At 35.6% G+C, this 27,364-nt stretch overlaps 1 protein-coding gene across 1 annotated transcript in view; it reads left to right on the top strand.

Moving 5' to 3' along the window:
- The window catches only part of LOC113404885 (probable ATP-dependent RNA helicase DHX35), a 48,752-nt gene that overhangs the window by 16,491 nt on the left and 4,897 nt on the right, over positions 1–27,364 (top strand). The window contains exons 3-11 of the mRNA XM_026645950.2: positions 9,692–9,856; positions 11,329–11,409; positions 13,498–13,557; positions 16,280–16,442; positions 16,622–16,719; positions 17,725–17,971; positions 23,379–23,520; positions 26,029–26,148; positions 27,097–27,260. Coding sequence (XP_026501735.2) covers positions 9,692–9,856; positions 11,329–11,409; positions 13,498–13,557; positions 16,280–16,442; positions 16,622–16,719; positions 17,725–17,971; positions 23,379–23,520; positions 26,029–26,148; positions 27,097–27,260 — 1,240 coding nt within the window. The remainder of the gene's footprint in view (positions 1–9,691; positions 9,857–11,328; positions 11,410–13,497; positions 13,558–16,279; positions 16,443–16,621; positions 16,720–17,724; positions 17,972–23,378; positions 23,521–26,028; positions 26,149–27,096; positions 27,261–27,364) is intronic.

Below are 27,364 nucleotides of genomic sequence, written 5' to 3'. Positions count from 1 at the left end.
TGTACGAAATGTGCATGAAATATGTAAATCTATGGTTTGTTTATTATGACTCTTCCTGCCATTGGAATAAAGTATATTTTCGTTGATACTTTCTGTGTTATCTACTTCGAATATTGAAGACAAATTTGTCGTTAGTTTAAATGTCTTAAGACAGTCTTAGCGCTCGAAGTATCAATGTGTATACGGCCTATAAGTCTAGATAACATACATTATATAATATACACGGGTATGTATTTAAAAGTAAATATTGTATCTGTTATATTTTTTTTTAATTATGGTATCTTTTTTAAATATAATGTCAGCATTGGAGTCCGACCTCGTTTTTAAATAAAACAGTTATGCACGGCTGGCTGTTTTTTTAACTACCTTTTTTAAACTAACAATGTTATTTGTTATGTTCAGGGTGAAAATGGTTTTTATGGTAAACTAGCGAAATCTGCGGGTTTCCCCCCTAAAAAATTATAGAACTTTACAAATAGCATATATACAAACCATTGTTCCCATTTCACCCCCTCACGGGGTGTATAAAAAAAGTAACCTATATCCTTCCTGGGGACTTCAACTATGTCTGTCTGAATACTTTTCACCCTCCTTTCCCTGTTTAGGAGATGGATTAGAGCTTAAACCACCACGCTGATACAATGCCGGTTGGGTATCAGGTTTTTTATTTATTTTTTTATTTTAACAAGCATATACAATGTTCATTTGTAAAATATCTGTTGAGTGGGTGGTACCTACCAGCGATTCTGTACTTTCAAGAGATAAGTTATCGCTTTTACAGTGATATACGTACGTATAGTATGTTATATGTACATACATTTGTATATGTGTAAATTGTTTAATGTATTTTTAAATGATTATTGTAGTTTACTATTATAGGCTTTACGCAATTCAAGTCGCATTCAACCGCCAAACAGTAGCATTTAGTATTATTGTGTACCAGTTTGAGCCGAGATGGCCGAGTGGTTAGAACGCGTACATCTTAACCGATGATTGCGGGTTCAAACCCAGGCAAGCACCACTGAATTTTCTTGTGCTTCATTTGTGTTTATAATTCATCTCGTGCTCGGCGGTGAAGGAAAACATCATGAGGTAAACCTGCACGTGTCTAATTGCAACGAAATTCTGCCACAAATGTATCCACCAACCCGCATTGGTAGCGTGGTGGAATAAACTCCTAACCTTCTCATCAAAAAGAGAGGAGGCCTTAGCCCAGTAGTGGAAATTTATAGGCTGTTATTATTGTTCTGTTGTGTACCAGTTTGAAGGGCCAGGGAACTAGTGTTACTACAGGGACATATCATCTTAGTTCAAAAGGTTAGTTACGCACTGGCGATACCGAAGAATGGTTAATATTTCTTATTTTTAAGGTCATGAAATCGATAAGGTTAATTAAGTTCACTGGTTAGAACATTACGAGGATTACAGGTTCGAACGACACTGCAGTCCTTAATTTATTGTTTCATCTTCGGTGATGAAAGGAGACTTGCCTGTGTCGGATGTAAATTAGAAACATATGTACCCACCGACCTGCATTAGTGTGGCATAAGCTTAAAAACATTATTTTACCTTTATTTACCTTTTTTATTAACTGTTATAATATTAGTCTGAAAATTTGAATAGTTCCTATTGCGATTTAAAAGTACTCATAAATTCCTTTGTATGAGATAGGTTTGTGAATCGGCTACCTGATATTGGCGTAATGTATTTTAAACATTCCTTACGTCTCCAATGTGCCACTAATCTCGGTAACTAAGTTATTATGTCCCTTGTGCCTGTAGTTAAACTGGCTTACTCACCTTTCTAACCGGAACACAACAATGCAAAGTATTGCTGCTTGTTGGTAGAATGTTTGATGAGTGATTTTTTTACCTACTTTTATTGAATATATTATCTATATAAAAGCTAAATACCACTCATTGGTTAATCACGAAATATTAGAAACTATAAAACCTACAAACTTGGAATTTGGCGGATTTCTTATAGGGCGTAGACATCCGCTAAGATTTTACACAACTCCACTCCCAAGGGAGTAAAATGGTGGTTGGAAGTTAGTGTTTTATAAATTTCGCGCGGGTAAAGCCGCAGATTCAGCTAGTCATTTATATGTAAGTCCTATTATGTTCAGTGCTATCGAAACGGCTAGAAAATATAAAACGCATTAATAATTACGTGTTAACTATTTACACGTGGTGTAATGAGTAGGTATATTTGTGAATACAAATTATTTTTAATTAACATACACTGTATTTAAGATTCGCGTTGAAGAGTTCGTCCGGAGGTCCGAATATACCCAATCAATATTATTTTAAAATCGAAATCGAAGTATTCTTTATTCAAGTAGGCTCATAAAACTACTGTCGAATCGTCATGTTACCGGTTCGAGAAGAACCGGCAAGTTGCTCGGTAGTTATGTTTCACCACCGTTTTAATTATAAAGTATGCCAGTGAAGTAAGTCAATTTTATTCTCATATATCCTGTCTAGAAATCCTTTCGTCTGCTTGTCTATTCCTTTTCTATGATATTATTTTATTTTGACATCCCGATTTAAATATATTAATAGGACAAGTTAACAATTCAAAATTTCCGAAGACTCAGTACTGTTAGCAGTGCATTGATAGTTTGGCCAAAATAATTTTATTAGTATAGATATTCATACATAATTAGTGGATTGCCCGCGAACCTTCGCCTTTATTCAACAGACTTTCGAAACCTATGAAACAGGTTTTGTTTTGATTTAATTTCATTGTAAACTGAGGACGTCTGTTCGCACGTTTTACATTCGTTTTTTTTTTATACAGCCATAGCGCCACTCATAACACATAAGAGCCGAGATGGCCCAGTGGTTAGAACGCGGGCATCTTAACCGATGATTTCGGGTTAAAACCCAGGCAGGCACCATTGAATTTACATGTGCTTAATTTGTTTATAATTCATCTCGTGCTCGGCGGTGTCTAATTTCAACGAAATTCTGCCACATGTGTATTCCACCAACCCGCATTGGAGCAGCGTGGTGGAATATGCTCCATACCTTCTCCTCAACGGGAGAGGAGGCCTTAGCCCAGCAGTGGGAAATTTACAGGCTGATTATGTAGCGCCACTCTACCCTACCAGTATTTTTTTTTACACATCTACGGCTGCAGCTCTTCTAAATAAGACCATACCCGATCTTCCACGTGCAGTTATTGTCCCATAAGCACTGGGACAAATCGGCTTACGCTATTAATATATGAGATATATTTTTTTATATTCATAATAAGAACACGTACGACAAAATGAGCCATAAATTGTTGAGTTTTCTTATTACGGCCAATGTTTCCCCAAAACATTGAAGCAAGCAAGATGTTTTTTTTTATGATGTTGGTAGGTGTTCGTTCAAATGGGCTACCTTATGGTCATCACCGCCCAAAGACAATGGCGCAAAATATTAACTATTCCTTACATCACCACTGCGCCACAACCTTGGGAACTAAATGTTATGTACCCTGTGCACAGGCACACACACAACTAACTACAGAGTTACACTGGCTCACTCACCCTTCAAACCGGAACACAACAATACTGAGTACTTCTGTTTGCCGGTAGAATATCTGATGAGAGGGTGGTACCTACCCAGATGGGTTTGCACAACGCCCTACCACCAGGAAATATTATTGTCCCTTATGCCTGTGATACCATTTAATCACCCTCCACACACCATACATCAACCTCATCCAGTCATGGTGATGGTGGTCCAAGATCTTGCGCAATTATGACCACTAATTTCGAATTATTAATTAAACAATTTTTATTTTTATAAGTGACTGTTCACAGATTTACAATTTAAAACCGTATGTGTCATACTTGGTCTCGATGCGTGTATTTTATTTTAGCTCTTAAATCTAGGTATTATTTTCAAGGTCGAGAGGCGATGACTAACACCAGATGTAACTGCTTGGATAAGAAACCTGTATGCTGTTTTGGTATTTACATATAGCGTGTTTAATTTATATTAGTATTATAAATGGGACAGTATTTTTTTTGGCTATTTGTCTATAGCTCTCTCAGAATCAAAACACTGGACCGAATTTAATAGAATTTGCCATGAAGCAAGACGACCAACCCCTAAAGCCCGAGCGTAGCTGCAGGTGACAACTAGTTGTAATATATGTGTGTTGCTATGAAGACTATGTTACAGTGGTCGGCATCATAACTGAAAATTGTGGATTCAAAAACGGACACAGGGATTATAATTCATCACCTAAATTGTCACAGGAAACATTGTCAGTAAAACTGATAAAATTATGTGTCATTGAAGCAGCGTAGTGATATACGCTCGATAATACTTAATCGATAATTGTTTGTCTAGCGGTGAGACTTACGGGTTTTTAACCCCTGACGCAAAAAGAGGGGGTTATAAGTTTAACGTGTCTGTGTGTCTGTTTTTTTTTGCAATTCGTGGCTACACCTGTTTTTCTCATTTACCGGTCACCCGACGCGACGACGACGCCTGGAAAATAAAAATATTTGAACATACATAATATATGTGGCGATAATAATTATAACAGGTTTAAAATATTATTAGATAGTTTTTAGAGTTTATTCTTTGTGTTATTAATATATGTTGTATGTTTATACGGTTTGAACGTAAAAATAAAATGATTTAAAGCCGACAACGGAAGTAGTTAATGAGATAAGTTCTTTCAAATACACAGATTTATAATATAAATATGCATATAGATTACGAGGAGCTTAATGTATACGGTATTTAAACGGCAAAATTGTTATCAACATTAGTTTTAATAATTATAATATTTAAAAGATACACGAATAAGAGCGTATCAGCTGGCTTCAACTGATGGACGATGGAACATTGCTGATGGGAATATACTTGATGGTAGAGCTTTGTGCGAGCCCGTCTGGATAGGTTAGATATTTTACCGCCAAAGATTATTGTTATTAAGTATACATGAGGATATCTTTCAGAGGAAAGCTCCGTATATTCAAAAGTCGCAAGTCATGAGTATTAGAGCTGTCTTTATAAACACAATGTCATAAGGGAAATAATTATGAATTGGGTCTCACATAATGTTTACTCTATAAATGCTTAAATATTGGGTCTTAAAGAATGTTCCGTAGCTGTATAGTTTTAAAAAAAAAAGATTGACATCTCTCACTTGCTTCTGGAACGTTCTCGAATGTATTAACATACGGATTAAAAATCTTTTCTCATCTTTTTGGTGTTTGCATTTCCGACATTAATCTATCAATGAGAGGGCCAGGATATAATTTTGTAAAACGATCCCGGTGGCAATTGTTTTTGTGGGTAATAAATGTCAAGACCATAACTCTGTTCCCTACCAGAGCTCGGATATCCCACAAGCTATTAAAGCTTTCATTCAAACGCACTTGCGAGCTTTCCAGTGTTTCAGATATCCATGAGCGGTGGTAGTCACTTTCCATCAGGAAGCCTCCTGTTTGTTTACCAATTATTACATAATCAAATATATCTATTAATTTAGGACGCTTTTTTTTGGTCATTGCATCACAGCATTACATATGTACAGAACTGCTATAAAAATAACAAATCAGGTACATACTTTTTTAAAATCTTTAAGTACATCTCGTAGAAAAAGTTGTTAAACTAATATAACTGCCTGAGTTGATACTTCGTTCAGTAGTATTTGAAAATTGCATGAAAGTAGCTGGTATTGTATCTGAGTAAGGTTTATGGGAAGGCATCTGGGGCTACAGCTCCAAAAGGCTCCAGAATAGAAATTAAAAAAAAAAAAAACTATAACAGTTTCGAAGAGTAAGCAACTTTAATACAATACTAATCTATGTATGAATTAAATTGTCTCGCAATAAATGATTGAGACGTCAGCTGAAAAAATGTTCAATATATTTGGAAAATAATAATTCATTAGGTGGCTACATTCCTTTGTTGTTTATACCATCAAATGACATAAGACGGCGCGAGAGTTTATTTTAAATAAACGGATATTAGAACGCTTTTTTTACAACCATAATCAAATCAAATTAAATCAAAATATACTTTATTCGGGTAGGCTTTTACAAGAACTTTTGAATCATCATTTAACAAACTATTTAAAGTAAAGCTATGACCGTTTCGTAATGTAGATTCTACCGAGAAGAACCGGCAAGAAACTCAGTAGGTACTCTTTTTCAACATCTAAAAATACAGTCATGTTAGTTAAATACAATTATATACATATGTATGTTATGTCTCCTGCCTGGAAGTCAACAAGCATTAACTCCACGCTTTTTTATCATCAATATAATCTTGTATCGAATAATATGCCTTCTTTACCAATGTATTTTTTACAATTGACTTGAATCTATGGAACGGCAAAGTTAAAAATGTCTGCGGAATTTTATTATAGAAGCGGATATAATATAATAGATCAGCGTTTGCCGTTGTCCTGATGCTAGGCATCGACACGGTATACGATGTAGCACGCTTACCTAGGAGATGGGAAGATTTGAAGATACCAACAATACAGACCCCTCGGAGTATCATAGAGCTGCATAGATACATTGATTAAAAGATACAATAAGTATATTTACTAACACAATCTCTGTAGCGTCACGCGTTTATTGTTCTACACATCAAGTGTTTGTAACGATAGCATTATCTGTATTGTAATATGATTCATCTGACCTCTTATAGTTAATTTGATTGGTTAAAAATATCACACGACCGTCTAACGATGTTATGAGATAAATATATTATTGGGTAATTTATCTTTACATTGGAGATTAATGCCAGCACCGTTTAAGCATCGTTAATTCAACCAATATTTAATAATATATTGTGTTTTTGTATTCCGATGATATGTATGGGCCGTTGGCTCGTTTGCCATCATATATAAAAAAAAAACTGTATGTCTAGTGGCGATGGAATGCTTTAGATTAATATACTGATTTAGTTGGATATAGGGCTTTGTGCAAGATTCAACAATTCTTCAGATTCTACAGCTAAACAGCGATGATTAGTATGATTGTCATTCGGTTTGAAGATTGAGTGAATCTGTGTAAATACAGGCACAGAGGACTTAACATCTCTTGGTTATAGAAAGGGGGTTAATATTTAGAGCGCCAATGTTTACGGACGGTGATAACCACGTATCATAAACAACAAACGACAACAAAGACTATTATAGTGTGAAGAAGTGGACTTAAGTTGGTGGGATAGTATCTTTGCTTATGAATTTGTTTGATTTAAATATCATGTCTGGTTTTTCGATTTGAACACGTGAAATTCGATTGAGATCGACTTGCTCTATCCACTGAGCCGACTTGATCAATGATGTCACTAATATTCATTAATTTGATTAACAATAGGTCGAATGACGCCATCTTAAACCAGCATCATGACTGGTCTTAAATTATCCAGGCATTTTTATAATTTAATCACTGCTATCTGTACATACATACACACACACACACATACCCAAATACATAAAAATAAATGACGTCTTACATAAAGTGAAGACCTGGAGTCTTAATGTAAACTTTTTAGAACACGTTAAGCGATATTTCAGTAAAGACGGCTAGTATGTATTTATACCGAGTTCAAATCAATTTTAATGTTATATATTACAGAATTGATGTTATGTGGGATTTTATTAGTAGTGTAGAGAGATATCTAAACGAGATAATATAAATTCAGTTTTAGAAGACGTATCAGTTTCTTTAAACACCTTCTTTGAATACTTAGAAGAATACCAGGAGTCCAAAGTCGGGGAGTCGAAAGTTTCTGTAAATTAAGGATATAATATTTTCTGTTTCCAATAACTCTTAACTTAACAGATTAGGAAAAAAGGTTTTTTAACTCTTCAAAGGTAGTTTTTTGTCTTTTCCCTCAAACTGAATCGAAATATCCTCCATGATTTAATAATAGTTTGAGAATAAAGTTCGTACACAGTTGCAATAACATTGAAGTATTTTTTGTGGCTGATTCTTACACCTTAATTTCCTAAAAGATCTGGTTGACTTTTTGGCAGTGTTTCGGCGAAGAACATCTTTGGAAAATTGGAATGTGTTCGATGAAGTTCTGCCAAGTGTGTATTCAGAAAGATGTTGAATACTATCAAATCTTTCTTCTTAAGGGAATAACCAAATGTGGACAGTTTTTGTTCTTATAATTTTTAAAAACTCAATAAGAGTTGTTAAAACGGAATGCATTTTATTTTTTATTTTTGTTGCACTTCTTGGTATAATAGTATCTTTTTAAACGAGGCTAGATTTTGTGTATGTTGAGAAAATCATAAAACGTTCTGGTATTGCTACAAACCATTAAAGTTTATTTTTGAAATTTTATGGTAAAGCCGATGGCGTGCTGTAATTTCCCCATTGTTGTAGTACTTTATGTATTTTCCATATACTCAATAGTAATTGTTTTGAGATAACGCGCGTTTTGCTACTTGTTCTACAAATATTTTTTAACATGCAATGTATTCGTCCGTTACTAACGTCTAGTGTTTAGATAAACGCTTGAGTTGTGTAGATATTGCGAAAATAATGTCTTGGGAAAGAATCGATAGCCTACAGGCCGTATCAAATAGAAATATGAATGCATTGTAAATAAAAATGATGAAAATTTATAAGCAAATGAGTGTGTCACTGAGATTCTTATTATCGAACCGGTGGTAGATTTTTGATATAAGTTACTATTATATGTCTCAATGCTTCTTCTCATTGGGAGCAAATGTCAAAATCGTTTAATATCAAAAATCACTTATCAAAGTCACTTATGGAGCATTACGTAAGGGAAGAAAACCGAGCGTTAAAATGAGCAATTTGTTATGATATAATTTCTCCGATATATTACAAAAATATGACTAGACTGCAGAGTAAAATCAAATCATAGGTTTCATTGATACATTACAGACGAATGCTCTCGGCGAGGGATCGGCTGTGCGTTGTGCATGATATGTTTTTTTAATATTCTATGCATGATACATCTCTTTAATAATACTGGTGTCTTAAAATTATGTTTAGAATATTGTTAATAATATTTCTAGATATTTTAATAAACATTTCAGAACACTAGTGGTACCCTCAATAAGATACTATTGCTATACGTTCAAAAGGATAGAACATTTTGAATGTTTAATAAGTAATTTACTTCATTCTAAATTATAAATAGCAATTCCGTTAAATGTTTCCGCTCTGCTGAGAACAGTTTGCCAAAAAAATAACTTAAATTGCTATAATTATACATCACTTTGATTATATTATGCAGCTATATATCTCAGGACGCGCGTATATCTTATTTAAGTGCAGCGTTATTTAGATTTTGTATGTTTTTCGTGTCTTCTTTTACGATATAGGTAGGCGGACGGACAAATGGACCACCTGATGGTAAATGGTCACAACTGGCCGTAGGCAATGGCGCTGTAAGAAATCTAAACATTCTTGGGTGTGTTAGAAGGAATCCCTTTAAGGGATAAGCATGACATTTATTCTTAGTTTGGTCACATATGTTATTTTACCTCTTTATTTTAATACTATTTTCTATCACAAGATTACCTATTTAACGTATTTAAGAGATATATTTTGTAAAATCCTTTCATAATGTTCACCTAGGTTCCATAACAAGTTTCTGAGCAAAATGTCATATTGTTGGATCCGCCAGATTAAGTTGTGCGTGAATCAATTTTATTAAATAGATTTGTTTGTTGGCAGTACCTCTACGAAATCGGTCACAAAGTATGCGTGACGCAGCCCCGCGTAGCAGCAGCTTTGTCGCTGGCGTGCCGAGTAGCTGACGAGCGCGGCGTTCAGTTGGGCGATGAAGTCGGGTACAGCGCCGCCATGACAAGTATGAGGACGCCTGATACGGGAATTGTGGTAAGTCTCATGTATTACTAGTTTGCAGATTATTTTCGGGTACGGTGTATAATCGTAAAGGTCGAAGTTAGATAGTAGATGTCCAGAGCGGAGGTGGCCCAGTGGTTAGAAAGCGTGCATCTTAACCGATGATCGCGGGTTCAAACCCAGGCAAGCACCACTGAATTTTCGTGTGCTTAATTTGTCTTTATAATTCACCTCATTCTCGGCGGAGAAGGGAAACATTGTAAGGATGTATTTATGGCTAATAAGGGCGAAGAGGATCGGATGCGACTGAATGAGGCTGTAATTTACGAGGTCCTGAGTGACATTCTTGGGTCGGATCATTGTGTCGATATTTCTGTCTAAAAATTAGCATTGAAATAAAAGCCCGTTGCATATACTTGAGAAATTTTGCTTGGTTTGTTTGGATTTGTACAAGCGGCCAGTGTTGATACCACATCAATACCAATATCAATGAGCGGTGATGACCATCTACCAACAACATTACAACATAACGTTAACAGCCTGTAAATTTCTCACTTCTGGGCTAAGGCCTCCTCTCCTTTTGAGGAGAAGGTTTGGAGCATGTTCCACCACGCTGCGCCAATACGAGATGGTGGATACACACATGATAAAATTTCAATGAAATACGCCGGTTTTCTCACGATGTTCCTACACCGCCAAACACGAGATGAATCATAAATACAAATTTCACGTGAAAATTCATTGATGTTTGCTTGGTTTTGTACTCATAATCGTCGGTTAAGATGCACCCGTTCTAACCACTGGCCTTTCTCGGCTTATGTGCTTCATAATGCTAAAGATACAGAGTAGAAAAAAATACTGTTTTGTCAGATTATTTATAAATATCTACGTAAATACATCCATCGTATATTAAACATATATACGTATATCGGTATGTGAAATCACACTGACCTAAACCACAGTTTCATTGACAACCGGTTTTTGTTGACCTCGATCACGTCAGATACCCTTGACTCGAATGTGATTGATTTGAACCATATTAGCATTTGATATGTCTAATCAGTATTTATTTGGTATAGGTATGTTTACTGGATGGTCTTTGTGCAAGCCGGTCTAGGTAGGTACCGCACAGTCATCAGATACTCTACCACCAAATAAAAATGCTCAGTATTGCTGTATTCCGGTTTCAAAAAAACGCTTGTCAAATGGTGTGAACTGAGATACTGTATAATTTTTCGTTTGCGTGTTTCTAAAACACTAGTTTCCGTCCGCGTGTCTTTAAGACGTGGGGGGGAGGGGGTTCCTAACATTCTTTTGACTTAGGAGCGTATAATATTAGTAAGAAGATGGGTTTATAGTGACAGGGCAATTTCTCGCGGGTGTTTTCTAGTGTTAATAATTTTAATGATACTATATTTATTTCAGACATCAAAATTCTATACGAACAGATACAATAAAAGCGACTAATAGCTTATATGTTTTCTTGATTTTTTTTTTTTTTTCAGTTTATGACGGAGGGCGTTTTGCTCAGAGAGATGTTCGCGTCTCCGCTTCTAATGCAGTATTCGTGTATTGTACTCGACGAGGTAAATACGTTTAAAATATATGGTGTTTTTGTTTTTTACTTCTTTTGCTTGGCATTTATTAATCCCGGCTCTTGCCGACTATATCCGACTAAGCCTACACCGTCCTCCACGATGTGTAACCCGTGTTCATTGGCTTTCATGTCGTGCTTCACGACATCCTTCCTTTCATATTAACATGTACTTAAGTTAATTGTAAAACTCGTCAAATGAAAATTGGTGTAAATATATCATAATGATTCTGAAAGCGTTCTTACAAACAAAAAAAAAACATTTTTTAAAACAAGCTGTTTTAATTCCAATTGTTTTTGTAAACGTAATATAAAAATTTACATTAATATATAGTTAGCCATTGTTTTTCTGGAGCTTTAAAGAAGGTTTGCAGATTCCACCTACTCCTCTGCGGGTTGGTGGATACACATGTGGTGGATTCACATCCAAACACATGTTATGTGTTTCTTACGACGTTAACCTTGACCGCCGAGCACAATATGTATTATTGCTCAAACTGAGCACATGAAAATAAGTGCTCGAGTTTGAAACTATATCAACCTGCCATCTCGACTCTATAAACGTATTCACCGAGACTATTCCGATGAGCTCAGATACAATATATCTGCTGTCAGTTGGCGAGGAGTTGATCAATCAGCTGATTCCAGATGATGCTTCAGTATCGGGACAGGGTACAATGTAAAATATCATTATAGTCACAGGATACTAAATTTTAAATGATCTCTTTAAAATTTTGTATTATTTTTGATTACAGATTTTTTTTTAATGACAGTAATATAAATCAAATAATCCTAATTAAAAATCGTCTCATTCGTTTAGAAGCTATGATGCAACAGCCGAACACACATATACAAAAATTATAACACTTCTATAATAAAAAATGTATATCAATGTGACGGTATATAACAATGACCTCAATCAAAACATGCGTTGAACGTGGGTTTAGGAAATTGTTTATTTTATACCTTCGAATGTTTAACGACCGTCTGGGCCATTGGTTATAATATGGTTTTAATAATGGAACGTGCGATGTTCGCTTAAGATTCACCTGCTCTCACCACTGAGTTACTTGGGTACTAATCAGTAATCATTAATATATGGGTCGAGATGCCCTAGTGGTCTTAACCGATGAATCTGCGTTAAAACCCAGGCAAGCACCACTGAATTTTCATGTGTTTATTTTGTGACTATAATTCATCTTGAGCTCAGTGTTGAAGGAATCGCGAGGAAACTTGCATGTTTCTAATTTGAATGAAATTTTGCCAGACGTTTATCCATCAACCCGCATTGAAGAAGCGTGGTTGAATAAGCACCAAACCTTCTCCTCTCCCCTTGGGGGGCAGGTTTATATATGTATAGCTACTTTAAATGTAAAAAAAAAGTAACATTGTTTAAATATCCCACTGCTGGGCTAACGATAACCAGCTTCACTCAATATTAACGCCGGTCACTTAACATAGAGTTGAACACTTTCGTGAGCGATTTGTGGCTATTTGGTACATATTCATAATATATTCCTTTATTCCCAAACAGTAAAACATTGTATGTTTTATTTCTTGTGTTCCGGTTTTAAAGTGAAGACACAATACATCACACATAACATCTTAGTTCCCAAAAATATATAGCTAGCCGTCGAAGATTTCGTTTCCAATCCTAGGGGACCATAACAATGCATTTTATGCACGATAAAAGAATCTGAAAAAAAATGTAATATTAGACTTCATACACACCTGCAGTGGAACAAATCCACCTTGCAAGATTTTACCTTAACTGACAAACGAGTCAAATAAAAGCCTCCAAACATAAATTAAAATACCCCGACTCTAACAATAAACAAATTAACAGCTTGTGAATTGCACAGCACAGTTAAACAGCTGGTCTAAGGCCTCATCTCAATTGGGGAAGGTTTACAGATTCCACTAACTCCACTGCGGGTTGGTGGTTACACATGTGGTGAAATGCTAAAAAAAAAATTCTTAAAGCGCTACCGTCTATGGGCGGTGGTGTCCACTTACCATCAGGTGGTCTACCTATATCATAAATAAATAGAAACCTACTAATGAATATATTATTTTCCAGGTGCACGAGAGATCTCAACTGACCGACGTGTTGATGGGATTGTTGAAAAAGATAATTAAGGTATTACGTTAATATTATAGCTGTATCTTTATTTAGACTATTTCATTGGTTATAATAAACGAATCGTTTAGCTTACGGATAGTAGAAATGTCTATGTGATTATAATAATAATCATTTAGATGACATTTTTAACTTTGCCGATTCATAAATTCAATGGCCTGAAAATATCCTGAAAGGCCGGCAACGCACCTGCAAGCCCCCCGGTGTTGCAGATGTCCATGGGCGGTGGTAGTCACTTTCCATCAGGTGAGCCTCCTGCTCGTTTGCCACCTCTAATATAAAAAAAAAAAAATTCATATCATTTGTAAAAAATGCATTTTAAAGAAGGCATATTATTCGGTACAAGAAATGCTTGTTGACTTCCAGGCAAGATGTATTATATACATATATGTAATTGTATTACATATATATATATATATATATATATATATATCTACAGAGTAATTACTATGTTTCTTGCCGGTTTTTCTCGGTAGAATCTACATTCCGAACCGGTGGTAGCTTTACTTAATATAGTTTGTTAAATGACAATTCAAAAGTACTTGAAAAATGCGGGTTGGAGGAATACACATGTGGCAGAATTTCGTTGAAATTAGACACGTTTCCTCACGATGTTTTCCTTCACCGCCGAGCACGAGATGAATTATAAACACAAATTAAGCATATGAAAGTTCAGTGGTGCAACCCGCAATCACCGGTTAAGATGCACGCGTTCTAACCACTGGGCCATCTCTATTAAAAAACAAAAAATATTTTTTTAATAATTGTTACTTGAATCTTAAAGTTGTATGTAGAGCCTTATTGTACCTGTGTGTTACAAACAAAGATTAGTATAAGTGCGTAGTAACGTCGGCCTGGATTCGAATCTAAGTACCAGCAGCGATTTCTGTCTATGATTGCGTTCATTTTAAAAATATAAACATCGACTCAGTGCTATTTTAGAATTATTAAATTTCTAAGAAAATCGCTGGCATTTTTTTTAATAAACAAAAACTCCCAGAACCCATTGCACGTAACAATGTCTTAATCTTTCGTTGTATATTCAACTCTATGCTCATGTAAATAAAACTTACAATAGCGAACGCTTATATTTTATAGTGTTGTTTGATTGTAAAACTAGATGGCGCTAGTGGTCTTTTAAATCACGCTATCGTTTGGTTTTGTTTGTAACATGTAGTGAATCAGCGTTACTGAAATGTTGACATACAGACAAACAATCTAAAGTTTTTGCAGAGTAATACCTCAGTGTTCATCTGTCGTATTGCTTTTATGTAGATTTGTTTTCGTTTCTCGCGTCTCATGTTTTTTAAATATATGAGGTGAAATGTTCTTAGAAAATCGCGATCGCGTCCGACCGAATTTTCTCTATATTACTTTTTTAAAATAGGTCTCAGGTCGTACGAAATGCTTGATTCGGTTTCTTGAACAAAAAAAAACAACAAAAACTAATAAAATCATAAGATATTTAGACTTTCTCCACTTCAGAACTAATTTTTAATTCAGAATAATTTATTGAAAAACATATCGTCCTGCCCAATAGTTATAAAACCATGTGTTTTAGGAATCAGTTTTACTTGCTGAAATAACTGAATTACACGCTCAAATTGAGCCGTTTGAGGTGTTATAAGATCTCGCCTTACACGTGAGCAATTCAGCACTCGTGTTACAGCAAACATTTTTTATTGCAACAATAAACATTGTAACTCCGTTATTTAAATGGTAGTTTAAGTAATTAAATGATAATTAAAGTAGATATTCTTTTAACGAAAAAAAAAAACAAAATTTTATTTTTATTAATCTCTATCTAAATATCTATTGGCGTCAACATTGGACAACATCACATACATTACTCTGATCCCAATGTAAGTAGCTAAAGCACTTGTGTTATGGATAATTAGAAGTAACGACGGTACCACAAACACCCAGACCCAAGACAACATAGAAAACTAATGAACTTTTTCTACATCGACTCGGCCGGGAATCGAACTCGGGACCTCGGAGTGGCGTACCCATGAAAACCGGTGTAAACACTAGTCGGACCACGGAGGTCGTCAAAGATCTTTAGTGCGAAAAGTGTATTTTTGTTAATACGTCAATAAATCATTTTGTATTCGCTTTTGTTACTTCATAATGAGCTCGATTCAACTGCCTTTTGTTTTATAATCTGAGAATTTGACGAACACTTACTGCAACAAAATATAATGTGTGAGGGTGTACAATTGTACAATAGACTGTCCGGTACTCTTAAAGACTCGTAATTAAACAGTTTAAAAACAAGTTGAAGTTATTTATTGCGGATCATATTCTACAGTCATACCGAACAGAAGATACATTGACCTTTTAAAAATAATACATTACTAACTACCGGACTTTATAATAGCAATCAACAATAACTATAAATTAATAAGAACACCAAAAACGTTAAATTTCCTATGAAGCAGAAATGGCGCCCAAATTTCGCGCCAACAAGATAACCCAGCCGCTGTGGCGAACGCGGTTTTTTTTTTAATGTATTCGCTACAAGGTATTACTTAGGCAGGAAGATTAGTATATTCGTTCCATTTAAAATTAGTAAAATATTTATGTTAGTTTAATTGATTAAGTTTTATTTTTAAATTACTTATATTATTACATTAATCTCTGTATAAGTTAACAGTATGTTTTTTTATGGTAATCAACATATCAAATTGTATTATGCTTAATGTTAAATTCACTTTTGCAGAAAAGGAAAAATTTAAAGATCGTAGTTTCCTCCGCTACGATGGACGCGGATTTCCTGAAGGAATTTTTTAATATAAACGACGGGAAGACTACGAAGAGAAGTTCGTCCGTCGTTATGTCTATGACGGGTCGGACGTACCCCATAGACGTATTTTATGTTGAAGGTATTGTTATAACCATTTTCATTTGAACCCCATTTTAATCAAAATTCCGTATTTTACACGGTGGTTGTATTTTGAAAATGAATTGTTGCTTGTCTGGTTTTTAACCGGCAATCGTATTTCTAACCACTCGGCCACCTCGGCTCTGACTTAATGTGAACTCTATGTAATTGTTCTTACAGAGCCTGTGCCGGATTACGTGAAGGCAACAATAGATACGATTATAAAGATACACGAAAACGAGCCGTTTGGTGACATTTTAGCGTTTTTAACGTCACAAGTAAGTACCTACAGCCCACTCCAATTGAAGTAGGAAAAAAGATAAACAAACCTACATTTACGTATTTCATGCGATTCGCTAATAACTCAGCTATGTTGTGCACTACTAAGAGTTTATGATTAATATATGTTTATTTATAATACAACACTAGTACACTTAACTACTTATTTCCACTTTAATTTTATTTCCAAAATTCAAATAACAGTTTCGTGGACGTTCAAAACGCCTTTTTTCGCAAATCCATAGTGAATATCATAGATTAATCGAGCTCTCGACCAATGACATCGCGTCAATTTGCTGTCAAATGTTGTTTATTGGGATTTTCTCCTCTTATATTGGAATAGAATATACACTATAACATAAACATCAAAATCCGACAGGAAAGCAAATATTGTATAGTGTTGCCAGTTCAAATAATATTAAGTATTTAGTTGCTTCTGTAATTATATTGATTTATTTAGTTATAAAATAATATTTAACTATATTAAATATAATAGTAGAAACTTTAATCTTTCCTAATTACCATGTTATTTTTTTCGCAAATCCGTAATTAATACCATAGAGATTATTTTCGACCAATGATGTCGTGCCGATGAAACGTCAAAGTTGTTTAATTGTCTTTGCTCTTCTTGTTTTTGGTTACTGTATAGTTGGGCGCATGGGTAAATAAGCCACTTGATGGTAAGCTGTCACCACCGTCCATAGACATTGGCGCTGTAAGGAACGTAAACCATTCTCTCCATAGCCAATACGCCACCAACCTTGGGAGCCGTGATGTTATATCCCATGCTACAACACAGCAATACTAAGTGGTGCTGTTTGGTGGTAAATTAGCTGATGAGTGGCTTGTATCAACGCAGACAAGCTTATAAAGCCCTACCACCGAGTGAATAGACGTTTGGTCGGAATAGCCTACAGTTGTAGTCACATAAATAATAAATTAGAATTCTAATAGATTGTACATCGGACCGTTGGCACCATCAAAAAATTAATACTAATTTTCAGGAAGAAATTCTAACGGCCATGGATAGCTTAGAACAGTATGCCAAAGAAAACAATGACAAGAATACCTACAGGAAGACATTTCCGAGTGGAATTGCTGCAGCGAATCTCTCCGTGCTGCCGATGTACGGCAGCCTGCCGTATTACAAGCAGATAAAGGTCTTTCAGATGTCCGAGAGAAATGTGAGGAAAGTTATCCTGGCGACGAATATCGCCGAGACGAGCGTGACGATAAATGGGGTTGTTTATGGTGAGTTTTGTTCCGTAATGATTTGTGGTAAGATTAGTGTCATTTAATGGTAAGATGCCACTTTTGTCAGTCTCAGTGGTGGCTTGTTGTGCCCCACTGATGGTAGAAAGGCGTGGATCTAATACCTGTTGACTTCCAGGCAGGATATATTTTATACATATATAATTGTATTTAACTAATATGACTGTATTTTTAATGTTGAAAAAGAGTAACTACTGAGTTTCTTGCCGGTTCCTCTCGTTAGAATCTACAATCCGAACCTGTGGTATAATGGCTTAATATAGTCTGTAAAATGACGATTCAAAAGTGTTTGCAAAAGACTACTTGAAAAAAGTATATTTTGATTTTGCCTGCTGAGCGCGCGTACCTTGAACGTAAAGTACGAGAATTAAGTACTCGATGTAATTAAAGCTTGTCTGGATTTGAACTTATAGCCATTGGTTAAATGTTCAATGTGCCATTTCGGTTATTTTGTTTAGAACAAGTCCTTTATTGTTAGGTATTGAGTTTGTTAGATATTCAAAGTTGTAGGACATATGATGAGTGGGTGTTACTTACCCAGACGGACTTCCACGAAGTAAATTTGTACAGATTGTACCCTATTGATTTCACATTGTGCACGAATTATTATTTTCTTAGAAATGTTTGGCATGAAAAAATTGTGCTAAAAAGAAATAAAAATATGTCTAAAAGACATTTTTTCCAGCCAATAAAGTCAATAATTTAAGTTCGATATTATATTGACGTAGATACCGTCAACGTAATAAGTTATGTTATATTAATAATCTTTAAAGTCTATTCTATTATATGAATTTGAAGAGTTTGATTATTTATATACTTTTATTTTTTACATAATATTATACTAGCCCCCACAGTGGAGTGGGGACGTTTAACGTGGATGAAAAAGCATGTTAGATAACAATTGTGTTTCTTAAGAAAAGTAAACATTCTCATAATTTATTTATATAATAAATTCGTCAGTGGTTTAAATATTTATCAAAACCATCGGAACTGAAGCTTGTATTTAAACAAACATTACTCAAATTAGATTACGATGAAACGAAACAATTATTAAACCATCCTTCGTTATAATCAAGACTCTGTTGATAAGTTAGAATAGTTACAACTTAATGTTTTTATTATTATTCAATTGATCTCAAATTTGTTTAAAAGTTGGTTATGTGTTATTAATTTCTTATAAAATAATTAAATTCGGTACTTTAAATATTTATTATCAAAATGTTAGGGGTCTTAGGTCTAACACTATGGATGTATCCCTAAAAATTTTAAATACCAACTACGATATAATTGTATTTACGGAAACTTGGTTAAACGGTACCATATTTGACAACGAAATATTCGACAGTAGATATAATGTTTATAGGACTGACAGAGCTGGCGCTAGGCTCGGAGGAGGTGTATTAATAGCGGTTTCGACAAAATTCCCGTCATGTAAGATTTTAGGACATAGTAACGATTATGAGGATCTATGGATTGGGGTAGAAGTAAATTCAGGCAAAAGTAAAGAATTTTTAAAAATCTGCGCTGTATATCTTCCTCCTCCGATGAACCTAAGAACATTTAATAATTTTTTTGATGAGGCCAACAAATTATCTGAGCAGAATTCTTCTAAATATACCTTAATACTAGGTGACTTTAATATCAATAATATTACATGGAATTCAAGCGAATCTGGTTCTAACTTAGTACCTGAATTTAATTCTGGTTGCAGCATACATAATGTCCTATCGGATTTTATGGAATTGAACGACATCCGGCAATTTAACTGCATTACTAACGAGAATGACCGAGTTTTAGATTTAGTTTTATTTGATTCGGATTTTCTTAAGATAAAACAATGCGATTCACCACTACGTAAAGTCGACTCACATCACCCTCCTTTAGAGATATTTGTTTCGTTTCCATTGAGTAAAGAAAATGCGAATGCGAGTCCTACGAGTATAAGGTTTAATTTTCGTAAAGCAGATTACGATAAAATTAAATCAGCCTTGGACAAAATATCTTGGTTAGAGGAACTCCTCATTTATGACGATGTCAATCTTATGATAGATAAATTCTATAGTATATTAAGAGAAATAATCCAGCAGCATGTTCCTAAAAGTAAAAAATATAATAATAAGTATCCAACTTGGTTTAATTCTAATTTAATTTATATGATTAAGCAAAAACATAAATATCACACTCGTTATAAAAAATATAAAAATCCTCTAGATTTACTTGAATTCCAATATCTTCGTGATGATTGTGAAAAACTTATGCATCACTGTTATAATAACTATATTATGTCAATTGAGTCCGCTATAAGTAATAATCCAAGGTACTTCTGGACACACATAAAGAATAAACATAAAAATAGTTCCAACTATCCACCTATCATGTCATTTAATGAGAGTAAAACATCGGACAAAAAAGGCATATGCGATCTTTTTGCTCTTAACTTCTCAAGCATATTTGAGGCAAACCTTGGCTATTCGAGCTATAGCTTAAGTAAATCGACATCTTGTAACGAAATGGAAAATATATTTATTTCTCAAAAAAGTGTTGCAATTAAATTAAAAAGACTTGATGTGCATCAAACTGCGGGACCGGATAATATACCACCTATATTTTTGAAAAACTGTTCTGATTCTATATCTTTACCACTAGCAATTATCTATAATACCTCTATTTACAGTGGAATATTCCCGGATAAGTGGAAAGAGGCCAGAATAGTACCAATATTTAAGGACGGTAATAAAGAGTGTGTACGCAATTATAGGCCAATATCGATCCTATCAGCAATGTCGAAGGTTTTTGAAACCCTTATTTACCCGTTTATTTTTCATCATGTCAAGTCTCTTCTATCACCCGATCAACATGGATTCATTGCTATGCGGTCCACAAATACAAATTTATTAAACTACCTTTCAGATCTTATAGACGCAGTGGACAGTAATTTGCAAATTGATTCTATCTATACAGATTTTTCAAAGGCATTCGACAAAGTTGACCACGATCTATTGCTTCTTAAGCTGGCGCATCACGGAATTTCCAATCCTTTATTGACATGGTGTAAATCTTATCTTTGTAATAGGCCAGCGAAAGTAGTCATCGATGGCTATGAATCATATCCCTACATTGCCACCTCCGGGGTCCCTCAAGGCTCAAATTTGGGTCCACTCTTTTTTATATTGTTTATAAATGATCTCATGACGGTAATGAAGCACTCACGTGTATACATGTTTGCAGACGATCTCAAAATCACTAAGATTATTAAGCAACAGTCTGATGTCTTAGAACTTCAAGAGGACCTAAATAATCTAGTAATCTGGTGTCAGAAAAATAAAGTGTATTTGAATCCCCTGAAGTGCTGTTTCATTAGATTCACAAGAAAAAGAAATCCAATAATTAGTTCATATACAATCTCCGAAAAACATCTAAAGGAGTCAAAAACGGTACGTGATTTAGGCGTTATATTTGACAGTAATCTCCGCTTCGATGCTCACGTTGATGGCATTGTCACTTCTGCGTTGAAATCACTGGGTTTTATTATAAGACAATCTAAAGACTTCAGGAGGACATCCACCATGATTCGACTTTATAACTGTTATGTTAGGAGTAAACTTGAGTATTGTTGTCAAGTATGGTCACCGTTATATAAGGTATATGATGATCGTATTGAAAAGGTGCAAAAACGATTATTGAGACACTTGTGTTACAGAATGAGGGTACACGTAAAAAGCTATAGCGATAGACTTAAGTACTTCGAAATGCAACCTCTTCGTGTGCGAAGATCCTTATTGGATTTAGCCTTTCTGTATAAGCTTTTTCATAATAAAGTGGACAGTAAATATTTGCTCGAAAAACTTAATATAAACGTGCCACGAAGACCACCTCGGAACCCATGTCCATTGTTCAAAATGAGTAAGAATAGAACCAATCTTGGGAAAAATTCACCATTAGCCCGAATGACACGCTTATATAACGCAATACCAACTATCGACATGGGTTTCGACACTTTTAGCACTTTCAAAAAGAAATGTTATGCCTTTTATGCAAATTATTAGTCAAAGTAAATTTGTTTCTATAATTTGTTTATGAACTTATTTTCATTTTGTTTAGTTTACATTTTGTTTAGTTTAGATTTATTAAATAGTTTTCGATAAATTATTTTATTTCATTGTTTTGTAATTATTAGTTTTAGTTTTTTCTTTTTCTTTTATTTTTATTTCTTAAGTTTTGTTTTAGAGTTCAATACTTTATAAGTGCATGTTGTGTTCTCCTATATTTGGAGGTACATTTAATATTTTATTGTCTAAACTTGTATTTTTTGTATTACATATGTACCTGTGTTGGAGTTCCATATTAAATAAATAAATAAATAAATAATATCAATAAATGTATGAAGGAGTAGCTTGTCCCGGCTTGTTATTAAAAAACATGACGTCAGCATTGCTGACGTCACGAATGTCAGAGTTTGGATTTCTATCCATTCTCGAAGGTATGAAATTAAACGCAGGAAATATTCTTCTTTGATTTATTCCAAGCTGAAGAGGTTCTATCGCTTCGACGGCTCGAACAAGTCAGTCGATTCAGAGTCATTTTCGGACACTTTTTCGTTGTAAGGCCCATTCACGAAAAATTAAACGTTGTGGTAGGTCATTCGGTTTCAATTCTTGCTATTGTTGAAAAAAGGAGTTGAATTTTGTAGGCTTTCAAACCAAAATCGACACGTAAAATTTTCCATGTGGTTGAGTAACACATGCCCAATTGCTGAGATCGGCGACGAATTGACGTTTCACGATCCTCAGTAACACTGGACGACTGCAATATTGTCTTCGGTGCGCACTGTACGTATGCGTGTCGATGTCTAACAAAGTAAATTTGGTGCGATAATTTTTGATAACTGCACGAATTGTTGATTTACCAGGTCGATTATGAAGATCGTAGTATGGGCGTAACAAATGATTCACATTTTTCACAGAACATGAATTTTGATAATAAATTTCAACAATTTGCAATCCTTGCTCGTTTGTAAGTCTTTCCACGATGAAATGGCTACTAGTATACTCTATACTAAAACTTTTCACTTTGACAGGTGACGTTTGGCGCCATAACCAACCAATGCTCCAACCTCAAAAACTTAACTCTTAAAAAAATCACCCAGTATATATATAAGCGAAATACTACTCACTGATTAATCACGAAATCTCAGAATCTATAACACGTACGAACTCGAAGTTGGTAGGTAGGTTCCTTTTAGGGTGTAGATATCTGCTAGGAACGGATTTAAACTCCACCCCTAAGGGGATAAAACGGGGGTCGGAAGATAGTGTTTTATAAATTTCGCGCAGGTAAAGCCGCAGGTTCAGCTAGTAAGTAATGAAATAAGTGTAACGGTTTCCAGTCATCGATTGCGGCTTCCATAAACTCCCGCACTTCGACCCGGCGGTGGGCGTGGAGAGCGTGTCGGTGTGCCCCGTGACCCAACACAACGCCACGCAGCGCGCCGGCCGAGCGGGCCGGACCAGCCGCGGGAAGTGCTACAGGTGAGGAGTCCATTCGTACGTTAATGTTATTGTCTTCTTCGGGCGAACTGTATTTAGAACTGTGTAAGCTGCGTGGTCTATAGGGCCAGAATATAATTACTCGTATAGAACTCCACTTAGAGATACCACGTGCCCGAGACACGGTATCTCGGTGTCTGACCCGAAAGACGAGCAATTATGAGAATATTTATTAAAAATCCCGTCTGAGTGTAGACGCATTTATAGTTTAGTAACTAAAATATAAAATATAAATAAATACAAATTGGACAACATCACATACATTACTCTGGTCCCAATGTAAGTAGCTAAAGCACTTGTGTTATGGAAAATCAGAAGTAACGACGGTATCACAAACACCCAGACCCAAGACAACATAGAAAACTAATAAAACTAAAACTAAATAAAATTATATACCGCCGACATGGCCCAGTGGTTAGAACGCGTACATCTCAATCGATGATTTCGGGTTTAAAGCCAGACAAGCACCACTGAATTTTTATGTGCATAAGTTTTGTTTATAATTCATGTCGTGTTCGGCGGTGAAGGAAAACATCGTGAGGAAACCTGCGTGTGTCTAATTTCAACGAAATTCTGCCACTTGTGTATTCCACCAAACCGCATCGGAGCAGCGTGGTGGAATATGCTCCATACCTTCTCCTCAAAGTGGAGGCCTTAGGCCAGCGGTGGAAAATTTACAGGCTGTTAATGTATGTAATGTAATCAATATATATAAAACTCTTCCGTTACTGAGTGACTGAGTGACTGACAGACAACGCACAGCCTAAACCACTGAACCTAGAGACTTGAAATTTGGCACACGTATACCTTGAGTATCCTAGAGGTGCACTAAGAAGGGATTTTTCAAAATTCCCACGGGATAGGGAATAAATGGGATTTATATTTTCGAACCAAATAGGTTATAATAACAACTAAAAATTATTTGTAGGATATTTCGGAATTCCCAAGGGATAGGGAATAAACGGGAATTGTATTTTTTTCTTGAAAACTGTAGTCCTACAAATTTGAAATTTGGCATGAAGGTAGTTATTTTAGTACAATAAACTAAAAAAAAAACTGAAAATCATGATTTTTTTATTTTTATTTGTTTATAAAAATATCCAATATAAATTGATCCCACACTGCGTATATTTTTGTTAGGAGCACGGCTCTGCTTACATTGGAAAATAAAAAACTTGAAAAAAGGGAAATATCTTCAAGCATCGTTCCCTTTTGGTAGATCTATGAGCTATTTACATACCTATAAATATGTATATGGAACCCTCGGTCCACGAGTCCGACTCGCACTTTATTAGGTAGGTTAGTTTCAATTGAATAGTCACTTTTAGGTTTCATTTATTTTTAGTTCGTAATTAGGTTTGCAGGTTAAAGTTGAATAAAACCGTGTCTCTACATTTCGTTAAAATGATTCAGAAAACACACCACAGAAAATATGTTTGCAAATCCATACTTCCATACTAATCCATACTAATATTATATATAACTCTGTCTGTCTGTCTGTCTCGCTTTCACGCCAAAACTACTGAACCGATTTAAACGAAATTTGGCACATAAATAGTCTAGAGCCTAAGAAAGGACATAGGCTACCTTTTATTTGGAAAAAAGTCCTGTAAAGGTTTGAAAAGGGGGTTGAAAGATTGTAAGTTTTTGAAAGTATTGTCATTTTTATAACTAGAAGCATAAAACTTATATTTTAGACTGAACACTTATAAATTAACATATCATGACACCCACTAAGGAGCGAATTTTGGAAATTCTGTCTCTAAAGGGGTGAAATAGTGGTTGAACGTTTGTATGGAAGTCTGTCATTTTTTTAAGTTAAAAATATGAAACTTTTTTTTTAGATACTAATACTGAACGTTTTTTGATATTCTACCTCTGAGGGGGTGAAATAGGGGTTGACATTTTGTATGCAGGTTAGTCTGGAAGTCCGTCATTTATAAAGTTAGAGGCATGAAATTTTATTTTTGGGCTACCGATTAAAAATAAGTTGATACGTATTTAAACGTTTCTGGATATTTTACGTTTAAAAGGAAAAAGTAGGGGTTGACATTTCGTAGACAGGTTAGTCTGGAAGACCGTCATTTTTGAAGTTAGAAACATGTAACTTTATTTTTGGGCTACTGATTAAAAATGTGTAGATACCTATTTAAGCGTTTCTTGATATTTTACCCTAAGGACTGAAATACACACCAATGTGGTATACAAAGAGGTCTTACATTAACGTAATATTTTAAGTTAATTTGTAAATATATTCATATTCTACGCGAGCGAAGCCGCGGGTAACAGCTAGTATTATATAAAACCGTATACAATCAAAAGAGACAGAGAGAAAGAGAAAGGCAGAGGTCGCATTCACTGAAATTACAATTTTTCCTTACGTGGCGGTGTCTGCCAGTGCGCTCGGCTGCAAGTCGCGTAAGAGAACTTGGTTCCAAAAGTTGACCGAGCGCCAACCAGAGGGCTCATCGTATGCCGTGTGCGCTGCAGGCTGTACCCGGAGGCGGCGCACGCGGCGCTGGCGGCGGCCGCGCCCCCCGAGACGCTCCGCAGCGACCTGTCGGCCGCGCTGCTGCGCCTGCGCGCGCTGGGCATACACAACCTGCTCAGGTGCGGCGCCTCCGCGTCTCCCTTACCTGGGAATCCGACTCTCGCCCGATGCTTACTTGTCAATGGAATTATCATTTTTCATTTGTGACGTAGATTGATACGACTCTGCCACTGTTATTTATTAGAACGCTTCATCGCTGAGTGTAAACGTGTTTCGGTGTTGTGGGTTTATGAGTCTTCTCGTAATGGGGAAGGAAAACATCGTCAGGTTGCTGACGTGGGAAATTTGAATAAACGACAAATGTAAGAGCCGCAACGGCTATTGATTAGAAAACGAATCTTGATCACAGTTTGCGTTCAGAATTGGAACGCGTCGTACAGAATGTTATGTTTATTATTTAAAAGACATTTCATGGCATTTTTTAATTTCATAACAATTGATCTCTTACAAATCTTATTAAATTTGATTATAACTTCATTGTATAAGTTGCACAAAACGAGGAGGCGAAGGAAACCATCGCCATCAAAGGGATCTCCTCGGACAGACATTTGCACATATATAAGCCAACATCCACCTGCCCTTATCCCAATTTTACTCGGAGTCGGCGCAGAATGTCTTCTTCTCCATACTTCTCTGTCGCACATCATCTCACAAGTAAAATTCTTTCTAACCATGTCGTCTTTCACACAATCCATCCATCGTTTCTTTGGTCGTCCCCTACCTCTATATCCACCCACATCCATGTTCAAGACCTTCCTCACAACATGATACTCATTACATAACAAGATGAACTACCTTACAAATCATGTTTATAAATTATCACGAACAGAAAAGAAAATCATCTTTAGGAATTGCATACGTCACATAAAATTCTATCTCCCGCTTAGTCAATCGAGTTCAAGACCATGATACACTCTGTCCATGCTGTGCGTACGTACGTGGCTGTGTGCGTGTATTGTCTCTGCTGTGTTCAGTACGCGTGTCACAGAATGGTTCCCCCCGTTCAGATTCACGTTCCCGACTCCCCCTCCCGCGAAGAGTCTTCTGTCGAGCCTGGAGACGCTGTACGCCCTGAAGGCGATCGACAAGCTCGGGGAGCTGACGGAGTGCGGGAAGATGATGGCGGAGCTGCCGCTCAAGCCGATGCTCGCCAAGATGTTGTGTAGCAGCGGTGAGTCGTTATGAAAGAGAAAACTTACTCCATCAAGAAGAAGTTGAATACGTGTATTTTTATATCACTATTAACGAATAAACTTCTTATTAGAATATAAAACG

The sequence above is a fragment of the Vanessa tameamea genome, chromosome 27 (assembly GCF_037043105.1).
Source record: "Vanessa tameamea isolate UH-Manoa-2023 chromosome 27, ilVanTame1 primary haplotype, whole genome shotgun sequence".
Taxonomy (NCBI): Eukaryota; Metazoa; Arthropoda; class Insecta; order Lepidoptera; family Nymphalidae; genus Vanessa; species Vanessa tameamea.
This window is presented reverse-complemented; position numbering and strand designations above follow the sequence as displayed.